The 21,897-nt window shown below is 35.5% G+C and overlaps 1 protein-coding gene across 1 annotated transcript in view; it reads right to left on the minus strand.

Moving 5' to 3' along the window:
• prtp (thioredoxin domain-containing protein pretaporter) overlaps nucleotides 1-21,897 on the minus strand; it is a 192,759-nt gene that overhangs the window by 7,488 nt on the left and 163,374 nt on the right. The window contains exon 9 of the mRNA XM_090391337.1: nucleotides 13,778-13,904. Within this exon, the coding sequence (XP_090247463.1) occupies nucleotides 13,778-13,904 (127 nt within the window). The remainder of the gene's footprint in view (nucleotides 1-13,777; nucleotides 13,905-21,897) is intronic.

Below are 21,897 nucleotides of genomic sequence, written 5' to 3' on the forward strand. Positions count from 1 at the left end.
ATAAATATCAAGCAGGTGGCAAAATATTCTGGAGGTTGTTGAAGAAGCTTAGGAATGGAGGAAAGAGTGCTGTAAAAGGAGTTAGATATGATAAAGGTGAAATGAAAATAGGAGAAAAAGATATCCTTGAAGTATGGAGTAATTACTTTGAAAATTTGCTAAATGAAACAAGCAGTGATGACAGCACAGTGATAAAAAACACTGACCAGGCATGCAGTCAGGAATACATATCCATGCTTGAAGTAGAAAAAGCCATCAAAGGCCTGAAATGTGGAAAGGCAGCAGGAGTAGATGATATTCGACCAGAAATGCTGAAGTATGGTGGTATAAGAGTCTTACAGTGGCTGCACTGCATAGTTCAGAAAGCCTGGACAGAGGGACGAATTCCCGATGATTGGAGTAGAGCTCTCATAGTACCCATATATAAAAAGGGAAATAAAACTGAATGTGAGAATTACAGAGGTATATCCCTATTGAGTGTTCCTGGTAAGATATATGCAAGTATACTTGAGAAACGTTTGAGAAGAATTGTGGAAGAAAAGCTTGGTGAAGAACAAGCTGGATTCAGGTCAAACAGAGGCTGTCAGGATCAGATCTTCACTTTACGACAAATAGTTGAGAAATCATGGGAATATAACAAAGATCTGTATTTAAGTTTTGTAGATGTGGAAAAAGCATATGACAAGGTGCCAAGAGAGAAGCTAATCAATATGCTACAGTTATATGGTGTCCATGGAGCATTATATCAAGCAATACTTGGTCTTTATTTGAGTTGTAAGTCAGCAGTTAGAATTGAAGGAAGTACAGGAAGGTGGTTTAATGTTAAATCTGGTGTGAGACAAGGATGTACATTATCTCCTCTGTTATTCATTATCTATATGGATCACACTATATGGATCACAAATTGACTTCCTATCATACCAGCTTTGTTGATTCTGTTGTCTGTTTCCATATATAATTTACCATATTCACTAAAAATCGTGCCAAAGTAGCTGAAATGTTTTACTTGTTCCACAGGTTCTCCATTCACAACACAGTTGACATTTTCAATGATTCTGCCTATTTTCATTGTCTTTGTCTTTTTATTGCTGACCTTCATACCATATCTATTACAACAGTTATTCAATTTAGTCAGAGAATCTTGCACATTTGTAGCAGATTTATTTAAAAGTATAACATCGTCCGCATAAAGCAAAGAGCTGACATTAACATCTCCAATTTTGATATTATTAAACATGATATCAAAATTGGAGATGTTAATGTCAGCTCTTTGCTTTATGCGGACGATGTTATACTTTTAAATAAATCTGCTACAAATGTGCAAGATTCTCTGACTAAATTGAATAACTGTTGTAATAGATATGGTATGAAGGTCAGCAATAAAAAGACAAAGACAATGAAAATAGGCAGAATCATTGAAAATGTCAACTGTGTTGTGAATGGAGAACCTGTGGAACAAGTAAAACATTTCAGCTACTTTGGCATGATTTTTAGTGAATATGGTAAATTATATATGGAAACAGACAACAGAATCAACAAAGCTGGTATGATAGGAAGTCAATTGAAAAAATTCATATGGAATAAGAGAGAAATTAGTCGGAACACTAAATTAGCTGTATACAAGACAGTGTTCAAACCAGTTTTAACTTAGGGATCTGAGAGCTGGGTCAGAAGTAAAACACTTGACCAAAGACTCGAGACCGCAAATATGAGAGTCCTGAGTAAGATTAGAGGCGTGACCAGATGGCATCAATAGCAATATCATATTAAAAATGAGGATATTAGGAAAGAACTTAACATTGTCAGCATCCAGGAATGCGTTAGCAGAGCTAATCTCAGGTGGTATGGTCACTTAAACAGAATGGGCGAGGAACGATTAGCAAAACAAGTGTTCTCTGCCAAGTTGGCAGGAAAGCGACCCAGAGGAAGACCAAGATATAGTTGGATTGATATGGTACAAAGTGCCTTAGACGATAGAAATATAAGATCTGGTAATGTTGGAGTCTTGACAAGTAACAGACTGATTTGGAGGAAAATTGTAGATAGGAAGTTAGTAATGATGTAAATTTTTCATGTAGTACTATCATATCCTGTACACCCCTTGAGGGTACATGGCAGGAATTTGATGATGATGTTTGATACCATGTTAGCAGGGAAAAGACACCCAGAGGAAGACCAAGGTCTAGGTGGATTGATTCAGTCAGAAGTGCCTTAGAAGATTGAAATGTTAGTTATGACAATATTGGAGTGTTGACAAGTAATAGACTAATTTGGAGCAAAATTGTTGATAGAGATTATTAATAATGTTATCGTAATTATGTAGTGCTGACATAATAGCCTGAACACCCCTTGAGGGTACATGTCAGGAAATTGATGATATATATATAAATATAAATAAAAAATGATGGTACAACATGACAACATTTCATGCCGGCTGGGGCGTCGCCCGGTTAAACAAGGCCCCCGTTGTTTTCGCCAGGGAACCAGGGCAAACAGCGAAAAGTCAGCTACTGGAACAAATCTGAAAACAAACCCCAACTCAACATCACCAGAGTTAAAGATCGGTACTATCAACGTAAGAAGCCTGAATGGCAAAGAAATGGAGCTAGCTGAGGAATTAGATAAGTACCAGATCGACATAATAGGGGTGACTGAAACAAAAAAGACCAAAACTGGTGAGATCTTTCTGAGCAATAAATACAAAATGTTATATTCAGGCAATAACAATCAAGGAAAAGAAGGAGTAGCCATAGTATTCAACACAAAATACGAGGCTAATCTTCTTGAATGGCAGTCAGTCGCAAGTAGAGTAATGTGGGCAAATATGAGAATGGGGAACTGGACAATGAGACTTATTTGTGCCTATGGTCCCACGGAAGGTTCTACTAAGGTAGAAGTGGAGGAATTTTTTGAGGCTTTAGAAAAAGCAACTGACACAATGAAAAAGGAAAAGTTGGTCCTTGTTGGAGATCTAAATAGCAGAGTAGGAAATGATTATCAGACATCCAAAATATTTTGGGAAAATTTGGAGAAAAGAGCAAAGCTAATAATAATGGCAAATATCTGTTGGATTTCTGCTCAGGACATGGACTGGTTATTACTAACACCATGTTCCAACATAAAAATGTGCACAAATTCACATGGAGAGAAGAGGCTAGGAATAAGAAAAGTCTCATTGACTATGTTATTGTTGATAGTGATGTTTTCTCCCTGGTGCAGGACACCAGAGTGTACAGAGGATTTGAAATTGGAAGTGATCACTATTTAGTCTTGAGCAGGATAAAATTGAATTTCATATTGAAAAGAATAACATGTAAGAAAGTTTTAAAGCGAATAAAAGTTGAGCAGCTCTCAGATGTAAACTGTAGACTAAAATACAGAAATATTATTGAAAAGAAAATGAAAGAGTTTGAGAACAGGAATCAAACCTTGGAGATTCAGTGGCAAACTCTGAAGGAAACATTGATTGATTCTGCCAGAGAGGCATGTGGTGAGGTTGTGTGCAAAGATAAAAAAATCAGAACTCCCTGGTGGACACAGGAAGTTAAAGAGGCAGTGAAGGAAAAGAAGAAAGCATATCAAAAGTTCCTGGCAAATAAGTCAGCTTTTACTCTTACAGAATACAGAGACAAATGTAAGAAAGCTAAACAGGGTGTAAAACTAGCTAAACAAAAGTCATGGGAGGACTTTGGCAAGAATATAGAAAATAAATATCAAGAAGGTGGCAAAGTATTCTGGAGGTTGTTGAAGAAGCTTAGGAATGGAGGAAAGAGTGCTGTAAAAGGAATTAGAGATGATAAAGGTGAAATGAAAACAGGAGAAAAAGATATCCTTGAAGTATGGAGTAATTACTTTGAAAAACTGCTAAATGAAACAAGCAGTGATGACAGCACAGTGATAAAAAACACTGACCAGGCATGCAGTCAGGAATACATATCCATACTTGAAGTAGAAAAAGCCATCAAAGGCTTGAAATGTGGAAAGGCAGCAGGAGTAGATGATATTCGACCAGAAATGCTGAAGTATGGTGGTATAAGAGTCGTACAGTGGCTGCACTGCATAGTTCAGAAAGCCTGGACAGAGGGACGAATTCCCGATGATTGGAGTAGAGCTCTCGTACCCATATATAAAAAGGGAAATAAAACTGAATGTGAGAATTACAGAGGTATTTCCCTACTGAGTGTTCCTGGCAAGAGCTATGCAAGTATACTTGAGAAATGGTTGAGAAGAATTGTGGAAGAAAAGCTTGGTGAAGAACAAGCTGGATTCAGGCCAAATAGAGGCTGTCAGGATCAGATCTTCACTTTACGACAAATAGTCGAGAAAGCATGGGAATATAACAAAGATCTGTATTTAAGTTTTGTCGATTTGGAAAAGGCATATGACAAGGTGCCAAGAGAGAACCTATTCAATACGCTGCAGTTATATGGTGTCAATGGGGCATTATGTCAAGCAATACTTAGTCTTTATTTGAGTTGTGAGTCAGCAGTTAGAATTGAAGGAAGTACAGGTAGATGGTTTAATGTTAAATCTGGTGTGAGACAAGGATGTACATTATCCCCTCTGTTATTCATTATCTATATGGATCACATTATGAAGGAATGTGGTATTAAACCTGATATCAAAATTGGAGATGTTAATGTCAGCTCTTTGCTTTATGCAGATGATGTTATACTTCTAAATAAATCCGCTACAAGTCTGCAAGATTCTCTGACTAAATTGAATAGCTGTTGTAATAGATATGGTATGAAGGTCAGCAATAAAAAGACAAAGACAATGAAAATAGGCAGAATCATTGAAAATGTCAACTGTGTTGTGAATGGAGAACCTGTGGAACAAGTAAAACATTTCAGCTACTTAGGCACAATTTTTACTGAAGATGGTAAACTAAATATAGAAATAGACAACAGAATCAGCAAAGCTGGTATCGTGGGAAGTCAATTGAATAAATTCATATGGAATAAGAAAGAAATTAGTCGGAACACTAAATTAGCTGTATACAAGACTGTGTTCAAACCAATTTTAACTTATGGATCTGAGAGCTGGGTCAGAAGTAAAACACTTGACCAAAGACTAGAGACCGTAGATATGAGAGTCCTGAGAAAGATTAGAGGCGTGAACAGATGGCATCAATGGCAATATCATATTAAAAATGAGGATATTAGGAAAGAACTTGACATTGTCAGCATCCAGGAATGCGTTAGCAGAGCTAATCTCAGATGGTATGGTCACTTAAATAGAATGGGAGTGGAAAAATTAGCAAAACAAGTGTTCTCTGCCAGGTTGGCAGGAAAACGACCCAGAGGAAGACCAAGATATAGGTGGATTGATACGGTACAAAGTGCCTTAGACGATAGAAATATAAGATCTGATAATGTTGGAGTCTTGACAAGTAACAGACTGATTTGGAGGAAAATTGTAGATAGGAAGTTAGTAATGATGTAATTTTTTCATGTAGTACTGTCATATCCTGTACACCCCTTGAGGGTACATGGCAGGAATTTGATGATGATGATGATGATGATGATATAAATTTGAATATATATTTACTAACTTGCATGCTTCTATTATATCTTCTCTACTCCATCTATTGCTGATATTTGGAAGACTGTTATTATCTGTTCTCATATGTAGAATGCCAATAGGCCAGTTATCATTGTAGTGGCTTGCAATGAATATTTTTCAATTGTCTCTTCATCATTGGTGAAGAGACAATTGATGTCAGAAATACTGACTAGCCTATCATATCTTCTCTACTCCATCTATTCCTGAAATTTTGAAGACCACGTTATTGCAATCTGTCCTCATATGCACATTGCCAATAGGCCAGTCATCATTGTAGTGGCCTGCCAATGAATTTTTTCTCAACTGTCTCTTCATCTTCTTTGGAAGCCAGGTGACTATATCTGCACATAATAATCCAAATGCAGTCTTATCAAAGCATTGTAAGTGTTATAGGAGGAGAAAAAGATTCTTACAAGCTAGTCTTTTCTTCAATGGTGCAGTTATCTGATGGAATGTCTTAACCACTAAGGTGGTTAAGACATTCCATCTAAACTAAAGTGGCATCTAAACTTATGTCATCCTCAGCTTTACTACTTGCTGCAAACTCTCATTAATATAATACCCTGAATGCAATGTCCTCAAATCAAAATTCCAGATTCAGAATCAGATATGTCACTTATCCCTCATTCTAGCTTAGCATCATCATTTATCTGCCTATAGCTCATCCTCACTAGCACTAATATACAAGTTAAACAACAATAGCTTAAGTAGTGTATCCCATAGTATACAACTATCACATTCTTCTGATACCTGCCAGCCAGAAGAATCATGGTATATACATTTCCTTTATCCAACTGTACTGTCATTATTATAAAACATGAGCCAATTGCTAAAGAAAGGTTTACCCTTAACAAAAAAAGCTATGTACCCCTCTGTAGAGAATCATGATGCTATCTACCCACCTTCTGATGCGATTCTTTACCAGTCTTTCCATACCAGAAATACTGACTGGCCTATAATTTATTGCATCAGTTTTAGCTTCACCCCTGTATAAAAGAGATAAAATTACTCTCCTTCTATTCATTTGCAATCATGGATGTGCTGAGACTCAAACTGAACAACCAGTTAGGGGCATTGCCAATTCTTGTATATTTTTAGCACCCATGCAAATATTCTCATCCTACCTTGTGGTGATGTTCAAATCAAGCTCTTACAATAACTTTGCAATACCACTAACTCATCTCCCCGTATTTATTCATCCAGTTTCTACCTTGGTATCCAGAGAACTAATGGATTGCATGGAAAGTATACTTTACTAAATTTGAACACTTAACAACTTGGTTATTTCTAGTGCATCAATCACTTTCACACATCGTTCTCCAAAGAACCTCAGAAGAAAGACCATATAATTTAAGATTGCTTAATAAGCCTTTGCATCAAACACAAATCAAATGCCTTAGAGATATCAACAGCAACCACTTGGGATTTTCCCACACTTTTACATAGCATATGTCTAAAGGAGGGCTATAACCACTGTTCTGCCATCACTTGTATCATTTTAAAGTTATCTGGAGAGAACACCATCAGGTGGCTTATCATGATAGCCCTGTGTTTGGAGAGCTACAAAAACTAAGTTGTTTAGTTTTAAAAAAATAGTAATATTAATTAAAAATTGTGTTAGAATTAGATTGTATTGGAGTGTTAATTAGATTAAGTTAAAAGTTTTATTTTCAATATAGTTAATAAAGTTCTTTCTGTAGTAAGGTGCAGTGCATATCATAGCATGCGACACCGATGCGAAGCAAAACAATGCCTTCCAAGGCATCACCATTTAAAAAATTCAACCAAGGGACTTCGTAGTGCAATGTATGTGAAATGTAAGCATCACCAAAAGCAAATGGAATTTGGTTTGAAAGTGATAGTAGTGGAAAAATGCTATGACAGCAAGGGTTAAAAGTGTGGATCAGGTTGCAAGATTGAAAGCAGAGGACAGAACAAAGAATACAAAAATGTCTGTGATGGTGTAAACAGCAGACAGAATTGAAACAGGGGTTAAAAGTCACATGGCTGAGAGAGAAAGAGAGAGAGAGAGAGAGAGAGAAAAAAGTGCTGATTGATAGAATAGTAGTGTGATGGATGTAAAGAATGAACAGTTGACAGTAATGAGGGCGGGGGGTAGCTCGGTTAGGTGTGGTGATACACAGGACGAAGTGGGGAGCTGCAACAAATGCAGAAACATCTAACAAGTGGGTCAGATGATATCAGAAAGAAAGAAATGCAAGATAAATGAAATGAGGACTTGACTAAGAGAGAGAAGAAAAATCAAGGAGTTAGTCTTGTACGATGATTTTATCATAAGTGTGAATGGCAAGAGATTGACAAAATAATGCTTCCAGGGTGCAAAATTAATGACATCAGTGAGGCTATTAGAGAGCAAAAGGGTAAAGTGAAAGAGTTGATTGTTTCAGCTGGAATGAATGATTTGAAAGGAGTAAAGTATGGCATGAGAGAGAACATTAAAGAATTACTGGAAGTAGTAAAAGAAAAGAAAATAGTGAGAAATTTAAGATAATGAGTCTGTTGTCATGGTATGACAGAATAGAGCTGAGAAGGAGGGCCATAATAGCGAATGACTCGATGCTTAGGTTATGCAGGAGGAATAATGTGGAGTTTGCAGATGTGTGGAGTGAGTTTGATGGGCAAAAGGATTTATACAAGGATGGTTTGCATCTGAATGGGTTTGGTTTCAGAGTCTGGAAAAACTTGAATGAAGTGTATGTGCAAAATCAGTGATACTAGAGCTTTTAGCTGGGAGAGGCTGTTGAGTGGATATGCAGATATCAGTGAGGCAGCTGAGTGTAAGAATATATATAAAATGCCTAAGTTGGTACCACTGGTAACAAACCAGAAGAGGAGAGTTAAAATCAGGATAGTTGCAAGCCTAAGGGGGATTTTTGCACTTATGTACACTAATGACAGGAGCATTCAGAATAAGGGGAAGGAGTTTTGGGCACTGGTCAGTTGATCCTGACCAAAGGTTATTGGCATTAGTGAGACATGGCTGACAGAAGATGAGTACGTTCGGGGAGGGTAGAGAGAAAAGAATGAGGAAGTGTTATTGATAATAGCTGATGAACTGCAACCAAAGAGGGTAGAAGTTCAACTGCAGGCCAGTGAAACATATTTGGGGCTATCTGGTGTGAAAGAGGTGCCAGCAGAACAAAATATACAGTTGGATGCTTCTATAGAGCAGGGGATGGAAAATATGTCGGGGATAGCATCCATTAGCAAATAAGCACAACAAGTGGAGGGTGGGTAATTATTATAAGGGATTTCAACTATGGGAATATAGATTTGGAAGGAGGAGAAGAGGACATGGGAGGAAGGAAATGGAATTTATGCAATTACTAAGGAATAATTACCTGAGACATCATGTGATGGAATACACTAGGAGTTTGAGAGTGCTAGATCTAGTAACTGTATCTGAGAATTTGTCTATTACCAATATGACCGAGTTGCCACCAACTGGCAAGAATGATCATATGGTCTTGACCTGGGAGGTAGCTAAATGTGTGCAATTTTCTGTTAAGAAGGGCTATATGTAGAATTACAGGGCTGGTAAGTATGACAAGCATAGGAGATTGCTTGGATCAGTGCCACAGCATGTGAAACTGCAGGACTAGATGTTGATAGCGCATGAAAAGTGGTAAAGGAGTGTTTGAGGGCAGCAATGGCAGACTGCATACCTGGAGATAGAAGAGTAAATCAAGTGGGAGTTAAATGGATGAATATCATTAAGTTGGAGCTACAAAAAAGAAAAAATTTTGAAGGGAATTCAAGGAGAAAGGTGACCAGCAGGCACACGAACAGTACAAATTACAAGGGAATTATTGGCCTTTGACCACATTGTTTAATCCATGTCTCGGCTCTGGGTTAATCCCAAGGTAGGTGGAAAAAGAGAAAAATAGTTCTATTGCATAAAGGAGGCTCAAGACTTATGTAGCAAATTACCAACTGATCAGCAATTCTGGCCTGTGATTTGTAACCAGTGTGGTAGGAAAGGCAAAAGCAGAGTATGAAAGGAAATCAGCAATGTAGGCCAAAGATAATCGCAAACAGTTCTTTCGATATGTTGCAAGTAAAAGGAAGAACTTTCATAACAGAATGATTATAACGAATGCCGATGGTAGGGATGTAACTGAATCAGTCGAATAGTAGAATTACGAAGTGAACACTTTGCAAGAGTATATCACCCAGGTGAAGATATTGCAGTAATGAGAGAGGCAAAGACATATAGGAACTAAGGTAAATGAAGTGGAGATGCATAGCATATTACAAAAACTTGATGTGAATACAGTTATGGGATATTAGACGGTATGCCTGCTCAAGTTTCACGTGAAGCTGCAAGGGAATTATTGGCCTTTGACCACATTGTTTAATCCATGTCTCGGCTCTGGGTTAATCCCAAGGTAGGCGGAAAAAGAGGAAAATAGTTCTATTGCATAAAGGAGGCTCAAGACTTATGTAGCAAATTACCAACTGATCAGCATATCAGGAGTTGTTGTCAAGGTACTGGAGAAGTTGGTCAAATAAGAGCAAAATACAGTCATGAATCGACAGAAATTGAATACTGCATGGGATGGGGGGGGGGGGGGGGCAACATGGTTTTGTGAAGTGTAGGTCGTGCATCAGTAACTTGCTTATGTTTTATAATACAGTGACAGCTTTATCCAGCTCAGCTCAGTGACAGCTGAGCTGGATAAAGGTAATGGTTTTTATGGGATAAATATAGGGTTGGTGAAGTAGATAAGAGAGTTTGATGGAGATATCAGAGTAGTTTATTCAGGAGTAGCGTCCAAAAGAAGGCTGTGACTAACGACATGGCACAGGGTTCTGTTCTTGGGCAATTACTTGGGCACATTTTAAGCATGAATGGAGAATACCAAAAAAATTGTTGATATTTAAGCTATTGAGTATTCTGATGTGATTCTAGAGGAAGAATGCAGCGAGCAGTTCTTGGTAAAGTGGAGTAGTTGTCATGAGAATCATTGCAGGAATCAGAGAAGAATGATGCCAAGAGGTTAGCCTTGTTTTTGATGATGTAATAATACTACTACCTGGATGCGAGCAAGCTAAAAACAAGGATAGGCAGAAGATGTATCCAAATGGCCTTAAGGAGGAACTAGAAGGCCTGACTGTCATTTTAACAGAATGCAAGTTTTCTGCAGTTTTTCTGCAAAAGTTTGATTTGGATTTGCTGACTATCTCTATGTGGCTGTTACATGATGTAGCATACACTTAAGTAAAATGCAGGAGTTTGTTTCAAGCAGCTCGTAAACATGCTGAACTCTTTTCTTGGATTACCTCGGTAGTCTTTTTTCAGAAGCAAGGTTTGGACATGGTTTCCAGCAGAATGGGAGGGGATGAAAGTCTTTATTTTGGTGAGAATTATTTCAGTTATTCTATTAGTCCATTTGATGCTATGGTAGTGTCAATGGAACAAGAGAATGATAGTAGTTGGGTGAAAGGAGCTCTGTAGAGAAGAAAACTTGGACAAGGTTATTGTCTGAGCTTCCAAGGAGAAAGTAGATGCCTCACAGAATATTTATCATTAAGTTAAGAAGAGATCGAGGATATCGGGAGAGTGGAGGAAATTTCAGGTATTCAGGTTGGCAGCTGGGCAATTTGTGAAAGATTGTTGCTGAATGGTAACTATCTCTGCAATTCTTCTAGCTTGGAAGTTGAAAATGGAAGTCAGTCTGAGTTGTCAACATTGAATGCACCAAAAAAGACAGCCTGTTTAGATATTTGGATTGTACATAATCCAGATTAACCCGGCGTTAATAAGGTGGGGATGTCACAGATCCCAAAGATATAGAAAGAAATAACTGTGACACCGCCACCTTACTAATGCTGCATTAAAAGACAGTAACGAAAACGAAGAGGGGTAGAATGATTATCAGATTTGGAGAGCAATAGAGACAATGTAGCTGAATGAGACAAGGAACTTTTGAGATAGAATAGATCATAAAGAAGTAATGTGAGATTTGTCATTCTTTGACATGAGATGTCATACAATATTTGCCGAATGCATAATTCTTTCCTGAATTATCATTTCTTGGTATATATCAAGAAATGTTATATACCAAGTAGTTATATACCAAATGTTATATACAAATGGTAGTCTTTTTTCAGAAAAATACCAAGAAATGAATTATCATTTCTTGGTATATATCAAGAAATGTTATATACCAAGTAGTTATATACCAAATGTTATATACAAATGGTAGTCTTTTTTCAGAAGCAAGGTTTGGACATGGTTTCCAGCAGAATGGGAGGGGATGAAAGTCTTTATTTTGGTGAGAATTATTTCAGTTATTCTATTAGTCCATTTGATGCTATGGTAGTGTCAATGGAACAAGAGAATGATAGTAGTTGGGTGAAAGGAGCTCTGTAGAGAAGAAAACTTGGACAAGGTTATTGTCTGAGCTTCCAAGGAGAAAGTAGATGCCTCACAGAATATTTATCATTAAGTTAAGAAGAGATCGAGGATATCGGGAGAGTGGAGGAAATTTCAGGTATTCAGGTTGGCAGCTGGGCAATTTGTGAAAGATTGTTGCTGAATGGTAACTATCTCTGCAATTCTTCTAGCTTGGAAGTTGAAAATGGAAGTCAGTCTGAGTTGTCAACATTGAATGCACCAAAAAAGACAGCCTGTTTAGATATTTGGATTGTACATAATCCAGATTAACCCGGCGTTAATAAGGTGGGGATGTCACAGATCCCAAAGATATAGAAAGAAATAACTGTGACACCGCCACCTTACTAATGCTGCATTAAAAGACAGTAACGAAAACGAAGAGGGGTAGAATGATTATCAGATTTGGAGAGCAATAGAGACAATGTAGCTGAATGAGACAAGGAACTTTTGAGATAGAATAGATCATAAAGAAGTAATGTGAGATTTGTCATTCTTTGACATGAGATGTCATACAATATTTGCCGAATGCATAATTCTTTCCTGAATTATCATTTCTTGGTATATATCAAAAAATCTGATTCCCTTGTGAGGAACTCTTTTACATTATCTCTTCTTTTCTTAGACTTTTTTTTTTTTTGGAAAATAAGTGTTTTTGCCTTGAAGTAAAAGGTAGTTGTGTCTGATTAATTTTTCACATGCTGAATTCAAGTATAGCTATATGCATTTTCCCAGCATATGCAAATTTTCTTAGAATGTAAAAAAAAACGTTTTCTGCTTATAGCTGGAATCAGTAATATCTTTAGGGCCAGTAAATATCAACAGGTATACATGCTGTTGTTCAATACAAGAAATGTCCGTTGTGGTCCAACCAATTTATCAATTAGAAGAAAAAAAAATACAAATGCGAAATGCAGAAAAGATATTTAATGACATATTGCATCCCACTACACTATATTCTGTCTATGAATTCTACTAGAGCTGTTCTCACTTTAAAAAACAGATTATTATTATTTTTTTTGTATCATTTAATGTCATCAAATCAGAAATGTATAGATTTGGGACCCAATCAAAATGTCTTTTTCCTCCCCCCCCATCTATAAAAAGAGAAATAAAAACTGAATGTGAGAATTATAAAGGAATTTCTCTGCTAAGTATTCCAGGTAAGATGACTTCTGCAAGCATACCTGAGGAGAGGCTAAGAAAAATTGTGGAAGATTCACATGGAGAAGAACAAGCTAGTTCAATCCAAATGGAAGTTGGACCATTTATTCCTTATCCAAATGGATAGAATGACAGGCACCATGGGAAAATGACTGAATGGACCAGAAGCATCCAATTATATCCACAACTCCTAGTAATTTAACTTCAATATGCAATATACATCATAGGCTTGCAGCTCCAACTTAATAAATTTAATATATTTCACTACTGACCTGTACTTGTTACATAAACTATCTTCAGCTGTACAATCAACTTTATGTGAAAATTATAAAGGAATTTCTCTACTAAGTGTTCCAGGTAAGATGACTTCTGCAAGCATACCTGAGAAGAGGCTAAGAAAAATTGTGGAAGATTCACATGGAGAAGAACATGCTGATTCAATCCAAATGGAAGTTGGACCATTTATTCCTTATCCAAATGGATAGAATGACAGGTACCATGGGAAAATGACTGAATGAACCAGAAGCATCCAATTATATCCAGATCGCCTAGTAATTTAACTTCAATATGCAATATACATCATAGGCTTTCAGCTCCAACTTAATAAATTTAATATATTTCACTACTGACCTTGTACTTGTTACATAAACTATCTTCAGCTGTACAATCAACTTTGGCAACTTTAACATTGGTGTTGTGAACATATTTTCTACCTAGATCATCCCAGGTTGGAGCTAAATGCCGACAATGACCACACCTAAAAATTGAGATTAAGATACATAACTGAAATAAAAATAATAAAATAAACATTGATCTTTAAAATAAAAAAAATGAAGTGCTTAAAGAGCTGAAACACCTGCCCCATACATGGACACATACGATGCCTGGAAAGAAGTCAATGGACACCACAGGGTGAGGAACAAATAGTCATTATGCCCACCTTAATAAGATGTAGGACTGCCTTTCACTGCAATGACTGCAGCAATCCTATGGGGCATGCTTTCCACAAGCATACGATAGCAATCAATTGGAATTTTGGACCATTATTCCTGTAGACATGTAATAATGTGGTCCTGGACTGTTGTGGGGAGGATGTCCCTTGGCCTCACCCCAACACTCCAGTTCATCCCGCAGATGGTTAATAGGATTGAGATCAGGGATCTGTGGAGGCCAGTCAACAGTGGTGACATTCATGTCCACAAACCATGCAGTTACAGCAGCAGCCTTATTACACAGTACATATTTTGCTGAAAGAGAATGGTCAATTCCATAGAAACACTTTCCAGAATGTTCAGATACCTCTTGGAGTTCAATGTTCGTGGCACCACAAACAGGACTGAGGCACAGGACCATCACACCGCCACCTCCAACTTTCATAGGTGGGGTTATGTATTCTGGTAAGAGACATTAACAAGGCATCAGCCACATCCATCCACCCATCTGCTCAGTAGAGGTTGCAGCATGATTAGTCACTCCATAGCACAGTTTTCCAAGCTTCCACATCCAACTTAAACACTCTTTGTACTACTGAAGATGCTGCTGCATGTTGATTCAGGTAATGTGGGGCTTGCATACTGTGGTCCTATCACAGAAACCCACATTGTGAGACTTGGTTCTGAATGTTTTGTGCAGATTCATGTTCCAGTCAATGACGGTCACAAATTCAATATGCTGGCCAATGAATGGCAGTCTTTACATATTATCCTTCATAGGTCACATTCAGTGAGTGTGGTGGGTCATCCACTGCAGGTAGCACTTGCAATTGATTCCACGGGCTTCCATCTCAGTATGGTATAACTGATTGTTGACCTGAAATGTCCCAATTTGTCAAAGAGGCAGGCCTACAACATAGCAACCTATCACAATGTCTCTTTTAAACTCCATCGGTCCCCTTCTCACAGCCATTTCACCTAGACACAGTTGCACTGACTTGGGAGCATCATATTCCTCAAATTTATACCAAAAACAAACGTGATTTGTTACATGGCATGATACAACTTGCCCATAGGGTTGTCCATTGATTTCTTTCTAAGCAGTGTATAATTTCCAAGAAGTTACCACCATGTTGAAGTTAATATAATGTTTTGACATTCATATTAAGATCATTATCATCTGGAGTACACAAAAACAAAGAAACAAGTTACATATCACTAATTTAATCAAGTGAATTAACCTGTGATTCAGGTTAATTCACTTGATTGGATAAAAATATATATACATATATATATATATAATAAGCTAGTGATCAATTTCAGTCATATTATCCACTGGTAAAAACAGTAGTTAACGCATGAGTTTTGCTCTTTGTAGGATATGTGTATCCAAAATAAAGACTAAGATTATTAACTAATTACTAATTAGCGATTGTAGTTGAGAAATTGCTGAAGAACTAAAGTCCTAAAGATCCAAATTATTTGCAAAGTACTTGAGATAGAAGCTACAGTTAAATGCATGTCATTCATATTCTTGAGATCTTTAGTTCATTAACTGCTGAGATCAGGGTAGCTGATTAGAATTTCAGAGGTTCAAATTTGCACTCATAAAACATTTTGGTATGATTTTGGTAAGCAAGATGCCTTTCCAATGAATTCTGCATTTGCAATTGATGCCGGTTTAAAGTAATGTGATAGGCTTGCAGTGCCTTGCTCACTCTCATAATTCTTAATGATCAATCTTATTACATTTATGAATGGAAGAATGGAAAGGAATATGCTCCCATTTTAGGATTTCTGGATAATTTCATCTTGTCAATCTTCCTTGGTCTTCTCCTTTGCCTTCTGCCATTCATATTTCTCCATTAATAATTTAGGCCATCGTGTGTTATAGTTTGCAACATATCTATCCCAACTCCATTTTGAATGCATAATATAACTAATAATAACTGTCCTATATATGTCTGGTCTCAATCTTAACAAATGGGAGCATATTCCTTTCCATTCTTCTCTGGGCAACTTCCAATTGTAAAACGTACCTGGAGTAAAATTCTGTGTCGTTGCTACATGTACAAGGGAAAGTCCCTAAATAAGTTACAAATGGTTATACAAAAATAAAACAAGTGAAATACAAACCTTGTAAAAAATATTTATTTCTCTCTACATAATCCCCTTCAACATTTATCCATTCGTCCCATTACTATCAGTCTTTCAAAACCAGCAGCATAGAATTCTTTTGTCTGTTGGCTCAGCCAACTCTGCACCTCATTTTCAAACTCCTAATCATTAGCAAAATGTTTGCCAGCAAGGCACTGTTTCGTCAGGCCAAACAGGTGAAAATTACTTGGAAGAGGCTGAGGATGTTGAAGGAGTTCCCCACTGAAGTTCTTGAATTCTCACCAGGGCTCCTATGTCTGTATGAGGTTTTGCATTGTCATGCAAGAGCTACTAACTCCTCTTGTCAGGCCTGGTTTTTGGCAAGCTGCATCCTGAAGATTCAATAAAATTTTACAGCATGACATGCATTCACATTTTCACCAAGATTCTGAAAATGAGCTAGCAGTATTCTCTTGGAATCCCAAAAGACAGTAAGAATGAGCTTTCCTTGAACTTCTTGCTTGCCAGTAAAGTAGGATGTTTCCATTCCACTGAAGCATACTTTGATTTGAGTTAGTAGTGGTGAACTCCTGATTCCATCCTTAACAATCCTGTTTAACATATCTTCATATCTTCTCCTTGATCTGCATACTAGAAGAGGTTTTGAAAGGCCAGACCCATTCAGTTCATTTTGTGCTCAGGATTCAGTTCTCTGGACACTCACCATGCTCACACCTTCCGAAATTTTAAATCATTCACTGTGCTGTAGGCCAGACCATGAGAACAACCTACTGCACTCACTATTATTCTGTATATCGTATCTGCCTGTCATCTCAGATCATCTATTTCACCAATCTCACAATGGCTTCTGCTGCAATCTCCATCCCACCTGGGGATGGAGATTGCAGCAGAAGGTTCTATCCTTCTTTTTAATTCTTTGATTTTTTTCATCTTTAATTTTTAAGATTTGCTTCAGATAAATACACGAATCTACTCTTTTCATCTTCCAGTATAATTCTTAAATTGTCATTCATTATTACTTTTATTTGCTTAAATTTATATCCAACCGAATTTGAATGGGCACATGAACTAATTCCCTTAATTTTATGTCTATATCTTCTGCCTCTTAAAGATAATACAGGTTTATGTATTATTATTCTCAAAGAGATGATGAATATGAGGAATTCCTCTCAAATCAATGGTAGTGTAGAAATTCAGTAATGACAGAAATTGATAATACCAATGGGAGACTTGAATGCAAAAATTTAATGCATGTATTTTGAGGACATGGAAGGAGTAATGGGAAAATTTGACATTGATGAAAGAGGAAATAGTCCTTGAATTCTGTAAGATTTCAAGGACTATTGGGGATTACTAACACTTTTTTTCATGGAGATGGTCATAAATACACAAAGACCTCACCTGATAGCAATACTAAAAATTGACTATATCTCAGTCAACAAAATATGAGAAACCTCATTCTAAAATGTAAAAACCTTAAAGACATGGATTCTTACAGCAAAAATAAAGTTTAAATTCAAAATCACCACCAACAGGGAAAAGGCTTAACAGTTCAAAATTAAGACTCCAATAAATAAAATGTGTTTCAAGAAAAAAATAATTTTAAAATGCAGAAGAATTTTGAGATGAAGGAAAAAAATGCAATGAAACAAACAAACATTACAGATAACAGAGACCTAATAATAATCGACTTGCTTACTAATGAAATGACCAGTGGCATCAAAAGGAAAAGATAAAAGAAAAGCTTTCTACTCAGAGCACAAATAAATTACTAGAAAAACCACAAAAAAAAAAAATAATAAAATAAAATAAAATTTTAAAGCATGACATGGCATTCACATTTTCACCAAGCTTCTGAAAATGAGCTAACAGTATTCTCTCAGAATTACATCTAAACAGAGAAGCAAAATCTAATTGGAAAAAACAAAAAGCAGATGTGTCAGAATGCAACCAGCAATCATAATTCAAAATTAGTATATAGAATAATAAAATAACTTTCAGAAATACACCTATACTACTAAAATGAAAGATGAGAGGCAGCCTGAGTGATGAAGTTAAAAAATTTATGAAATTTGGTAAAAGTGAGGGGACACGAAAAATATTACTGATGAAAATAGATGATGCAATCAGACAAAGAGATAAAGCTTCAGGTAGAGATGAAATACCGATAGAATTCTGAAAGTACGGAAGAGACAGCATAGTGTTATTTAGTGCAGTTATTCAACCAAGTTTTAAGTTCTAGAAAATTCCTAATGACTGGAAATTGGAAAAATAATAATTTCCATACATAAAAAAATGGCCCTATTCAATAATGTGCAAATCTTATAATTATCTGAAAATTATATGGGAAAAAAATAACGACGAAATCTTGACTGCTGCTTTAGTCTCTAAAGCAGCAAAAACATTTGACTCAAAAGAAGAAACTGAAATTTTAGAACAAAAAAAAAAAAAAAAAATTACTCAGTATCAGGCAACAATAAAATTTGGAGTGGTTGAAACTTCTATAATACTAGCTGAGAGAGAGGTATCATACAAGGATGTCAAAAAACAGCAATTGATTACACAATGCAGATAAATTTTAGTAAAATAAAAACAATAGCAATAAGTTGAAACAGAAAAGAACCTAGAACTGGAAGTAAATCTAGAACAGGTTAAAGAATGCAATTACTCAAGCAAACTGACCACAGACAAGTTAAATGATGAAGAAACTATTACTGAAACATGGAATAAATCTGGAGTGGTCTACTATGACTAAACTTACAAACATATGACAAAAGACACATCTTTCCAAAGAACTTGAAATTAAATATATACCTCACAGTTCTTTATGATAAAGAGACTTGGGTTATCAACTAAAGGAAGAACAAAGATTGACAGACTTTGATAAATATTTAAGGAAAATTGGATTAAAATACTCCTTTTTTTTTTTAAATAAACAATTAAAGTTCTTTATTAACATGTATAACCAACACATAAGTCTAAATAAGTGCACTGTCAATAAATAAATAAATAAATAAAAATAAAAAAACTGGCCAAGTGAAGCAGAAACTTACAAAGTTTTTAAATTGAATTACTTTCCTTAAAAGATGCTGGGACACCAAAAGTATACCAGCCGGTGTAAAAATCAAGGATTTAAGAATATATAAAAGAACTAGTCAAGCTTTACTTTGGAACAAAGTTAAGCTTGCCTATAGACATTACTGACAATAAAGTAAGCATTCAGCCAAAATGGTATTAAACTAAAACATAACTAATTTAATGAAGAAACAATCTGTTATCACAGACAAAAGATAAGAACAAAAACTTCTCTGAATAAATGAGATTGTCAACTTATCTTTATTAAGCATACAAAGAATTACCTAATGAAATTGCTAACAACATGCACCTTAATGTAACCCACATTCTAACAAGTTAACTTTCCCAGACATTACTTCACTGCTGAAGATTACAGAACACTAATAGATCTCAACAAAAAATATTCCTACAACTGATGAGAGAAATGCTACTGTAGTAATGATTGCTTCAGAATATAATAGAAAAATGTTGACTCTTCAAAGAAACCATGACATCTTTTTTTATTAATGTGAAAAAAAAGGTTTCCACATTAATAAAAAAAACAGGTTAAAAACTTGGCCTCCTAACATAATCAAAAACTTATACATACATACATGGTCTTCCAGAAATACAGAAAAATAACATGCTTTAGCCCATAGTGTGATTTAGCTAAATATTTAGCACAAACATTAACAGGACACATAGGATATACATCATTGTACATTAAATATTCCATTCATTTCAAATCGTTAACTGAAAAATTGAAACTAAACGAATCTGACCTATTAGTAAGTTTTATATTATATCTATTTAAATATTCCATTTAATAATAATAATAATAATGTTACCTCCTCCCGATATTACCAAACTTTCATTCTGTAATGAATTGGGATGTTTTATGTGGCAAGGTAAAATTTACTTCCAAACTGAGGAAATGGCAACAAGCTCTTCTCTTTCACCACCACTTGAAAAATGTTTAATGGAATCTTTTAAAGTAATAACCTCCCAAATAAAACTCTGGAAGCATTATTTGACAATATAGTATAGTTGGTATTTAACTACACAGCAGTGACATGTTTTTAGCACACTTAAGAAATTGAAATTTACCAATTTTAGACATGATAGTTACCAGATTTTCAGATTGTAATTTCTCTTATACAATCTGTAGAAAACCCACACTTACAACTGACATCTGAACATTAATTCCCACCACCACCATCATCATGAAAATATACAGCATAAAAAAACATCTGAACACAGAGCTATTTTCTCAAATGAGAAAATACTCCAAAACAGAATTAGAATACATATTTAATAAATTCACTAATAACAAAAAAGCAATAAATACCACAAACTGCTAATAAACCAATAATTAAAACTAGCTTTCCTTACTTGTCCTTCAAAAAATGAAGTTCATTCATTATCAATATCCAGAGCACAGGATACATTGCCAATGTAAATTTCAGTATTATGGACAGCCTGGCAGGTCTGCAGTGTAAAGGAGAGAACTCCAGATTATATAATTATGAACCAATATGGACAAAGTGGATTAGCAGACCATGTGCTCACCATCCTACACTCAGACAGATGGAGATAAACTGTTACTCTAGAAAGACTACACTTTAAAACAGACATATTATTTTAGGAAGTTGCCTACGTTATCAAACACACCTAATTTAAAATAAGTATGGATGTAAGAAATATCTAAACACCAAAGAGACTAATGCTACATTTAAATCAACAAAAACTGAGTGCCTTTGACTCTCTCCCACAGGATATACTCAAAAAAAAAATGAATGCTTGCTTGATATTCTATGTTCTTATTCAAATTATTTTGCTTATTGTGTTATCTTTATCCTTAATGCCACAGTACTGTTAGGCAAAATGCTGGATTAAAATAAAATTAAATTAAATTCTTACTCCATCTACAGTACTAAATTATTATAAATTTACATTTCATAGGAAGGGGGGGGGGGAATTCACATAAAAACAGATGCTTAAACTCAAGAAAATCATTTTCTGCAGATGATAACAGAATTTTTGGTATTAATACATCCCTCTTTTTTGGCAATTGAAAAGAAAAGCATGCTTAGTTGCTTGACAACAAAATCTTTATGACCCTTGAAGATAAGATAAGAAGAAACTGCATTCTGAATTTGGTGACCCTAGTTACTTATCATTTTAAAAGGAGTTCTTGATCAAACAAATCTAAAATAGGAGGAGTGAAACTTAAAAAAGAATTAGAGGAATATCACACTGACATTACAGGCATTACTGAAATGAAGACAAACAAGAAGCAAAATAAGAATTATCAACACGTTTGCACAAGAAGTTTATTTAATATATTGTCAGATATTTCTGACTGAAAATATCAAACTATCATCAGTGGCTTGACAGGAAACAGACTTTTACAAGGTAGAATACAAACAATTGATCATTTAAAATTAGATCGAGTCGCGTGATGTTACATCACTAATCACGATATCATTTCACTGAAGAAATGTAAACATAAGAGTTCAGAAATAAATTACATTTATAAGTTTACAATGTCATACAAAAAAATTTAATTAAAAAAATCTTACTAAAGATATCATTAGATAAATGTAGTATGTAGAGGTTATTGCAAAAAAAAAAAAAATTAATGTG

Source organism: Typopeltis vanoorti, chromosome 4 (genome assembly GCF_054136105.1).
Source record: "Typopeltis vanoorti isolate ZY-2024b chromosome 4, IOZ_Tvanoo_1.0, whole genome shotgun sequence".
Lineage (NCBI taxonomy): Eukaryota > Metazoa > Arthropoda > Arachnida > Uropygi > Thelyphonidae > Typopeltis > Typopeltis vanoorti.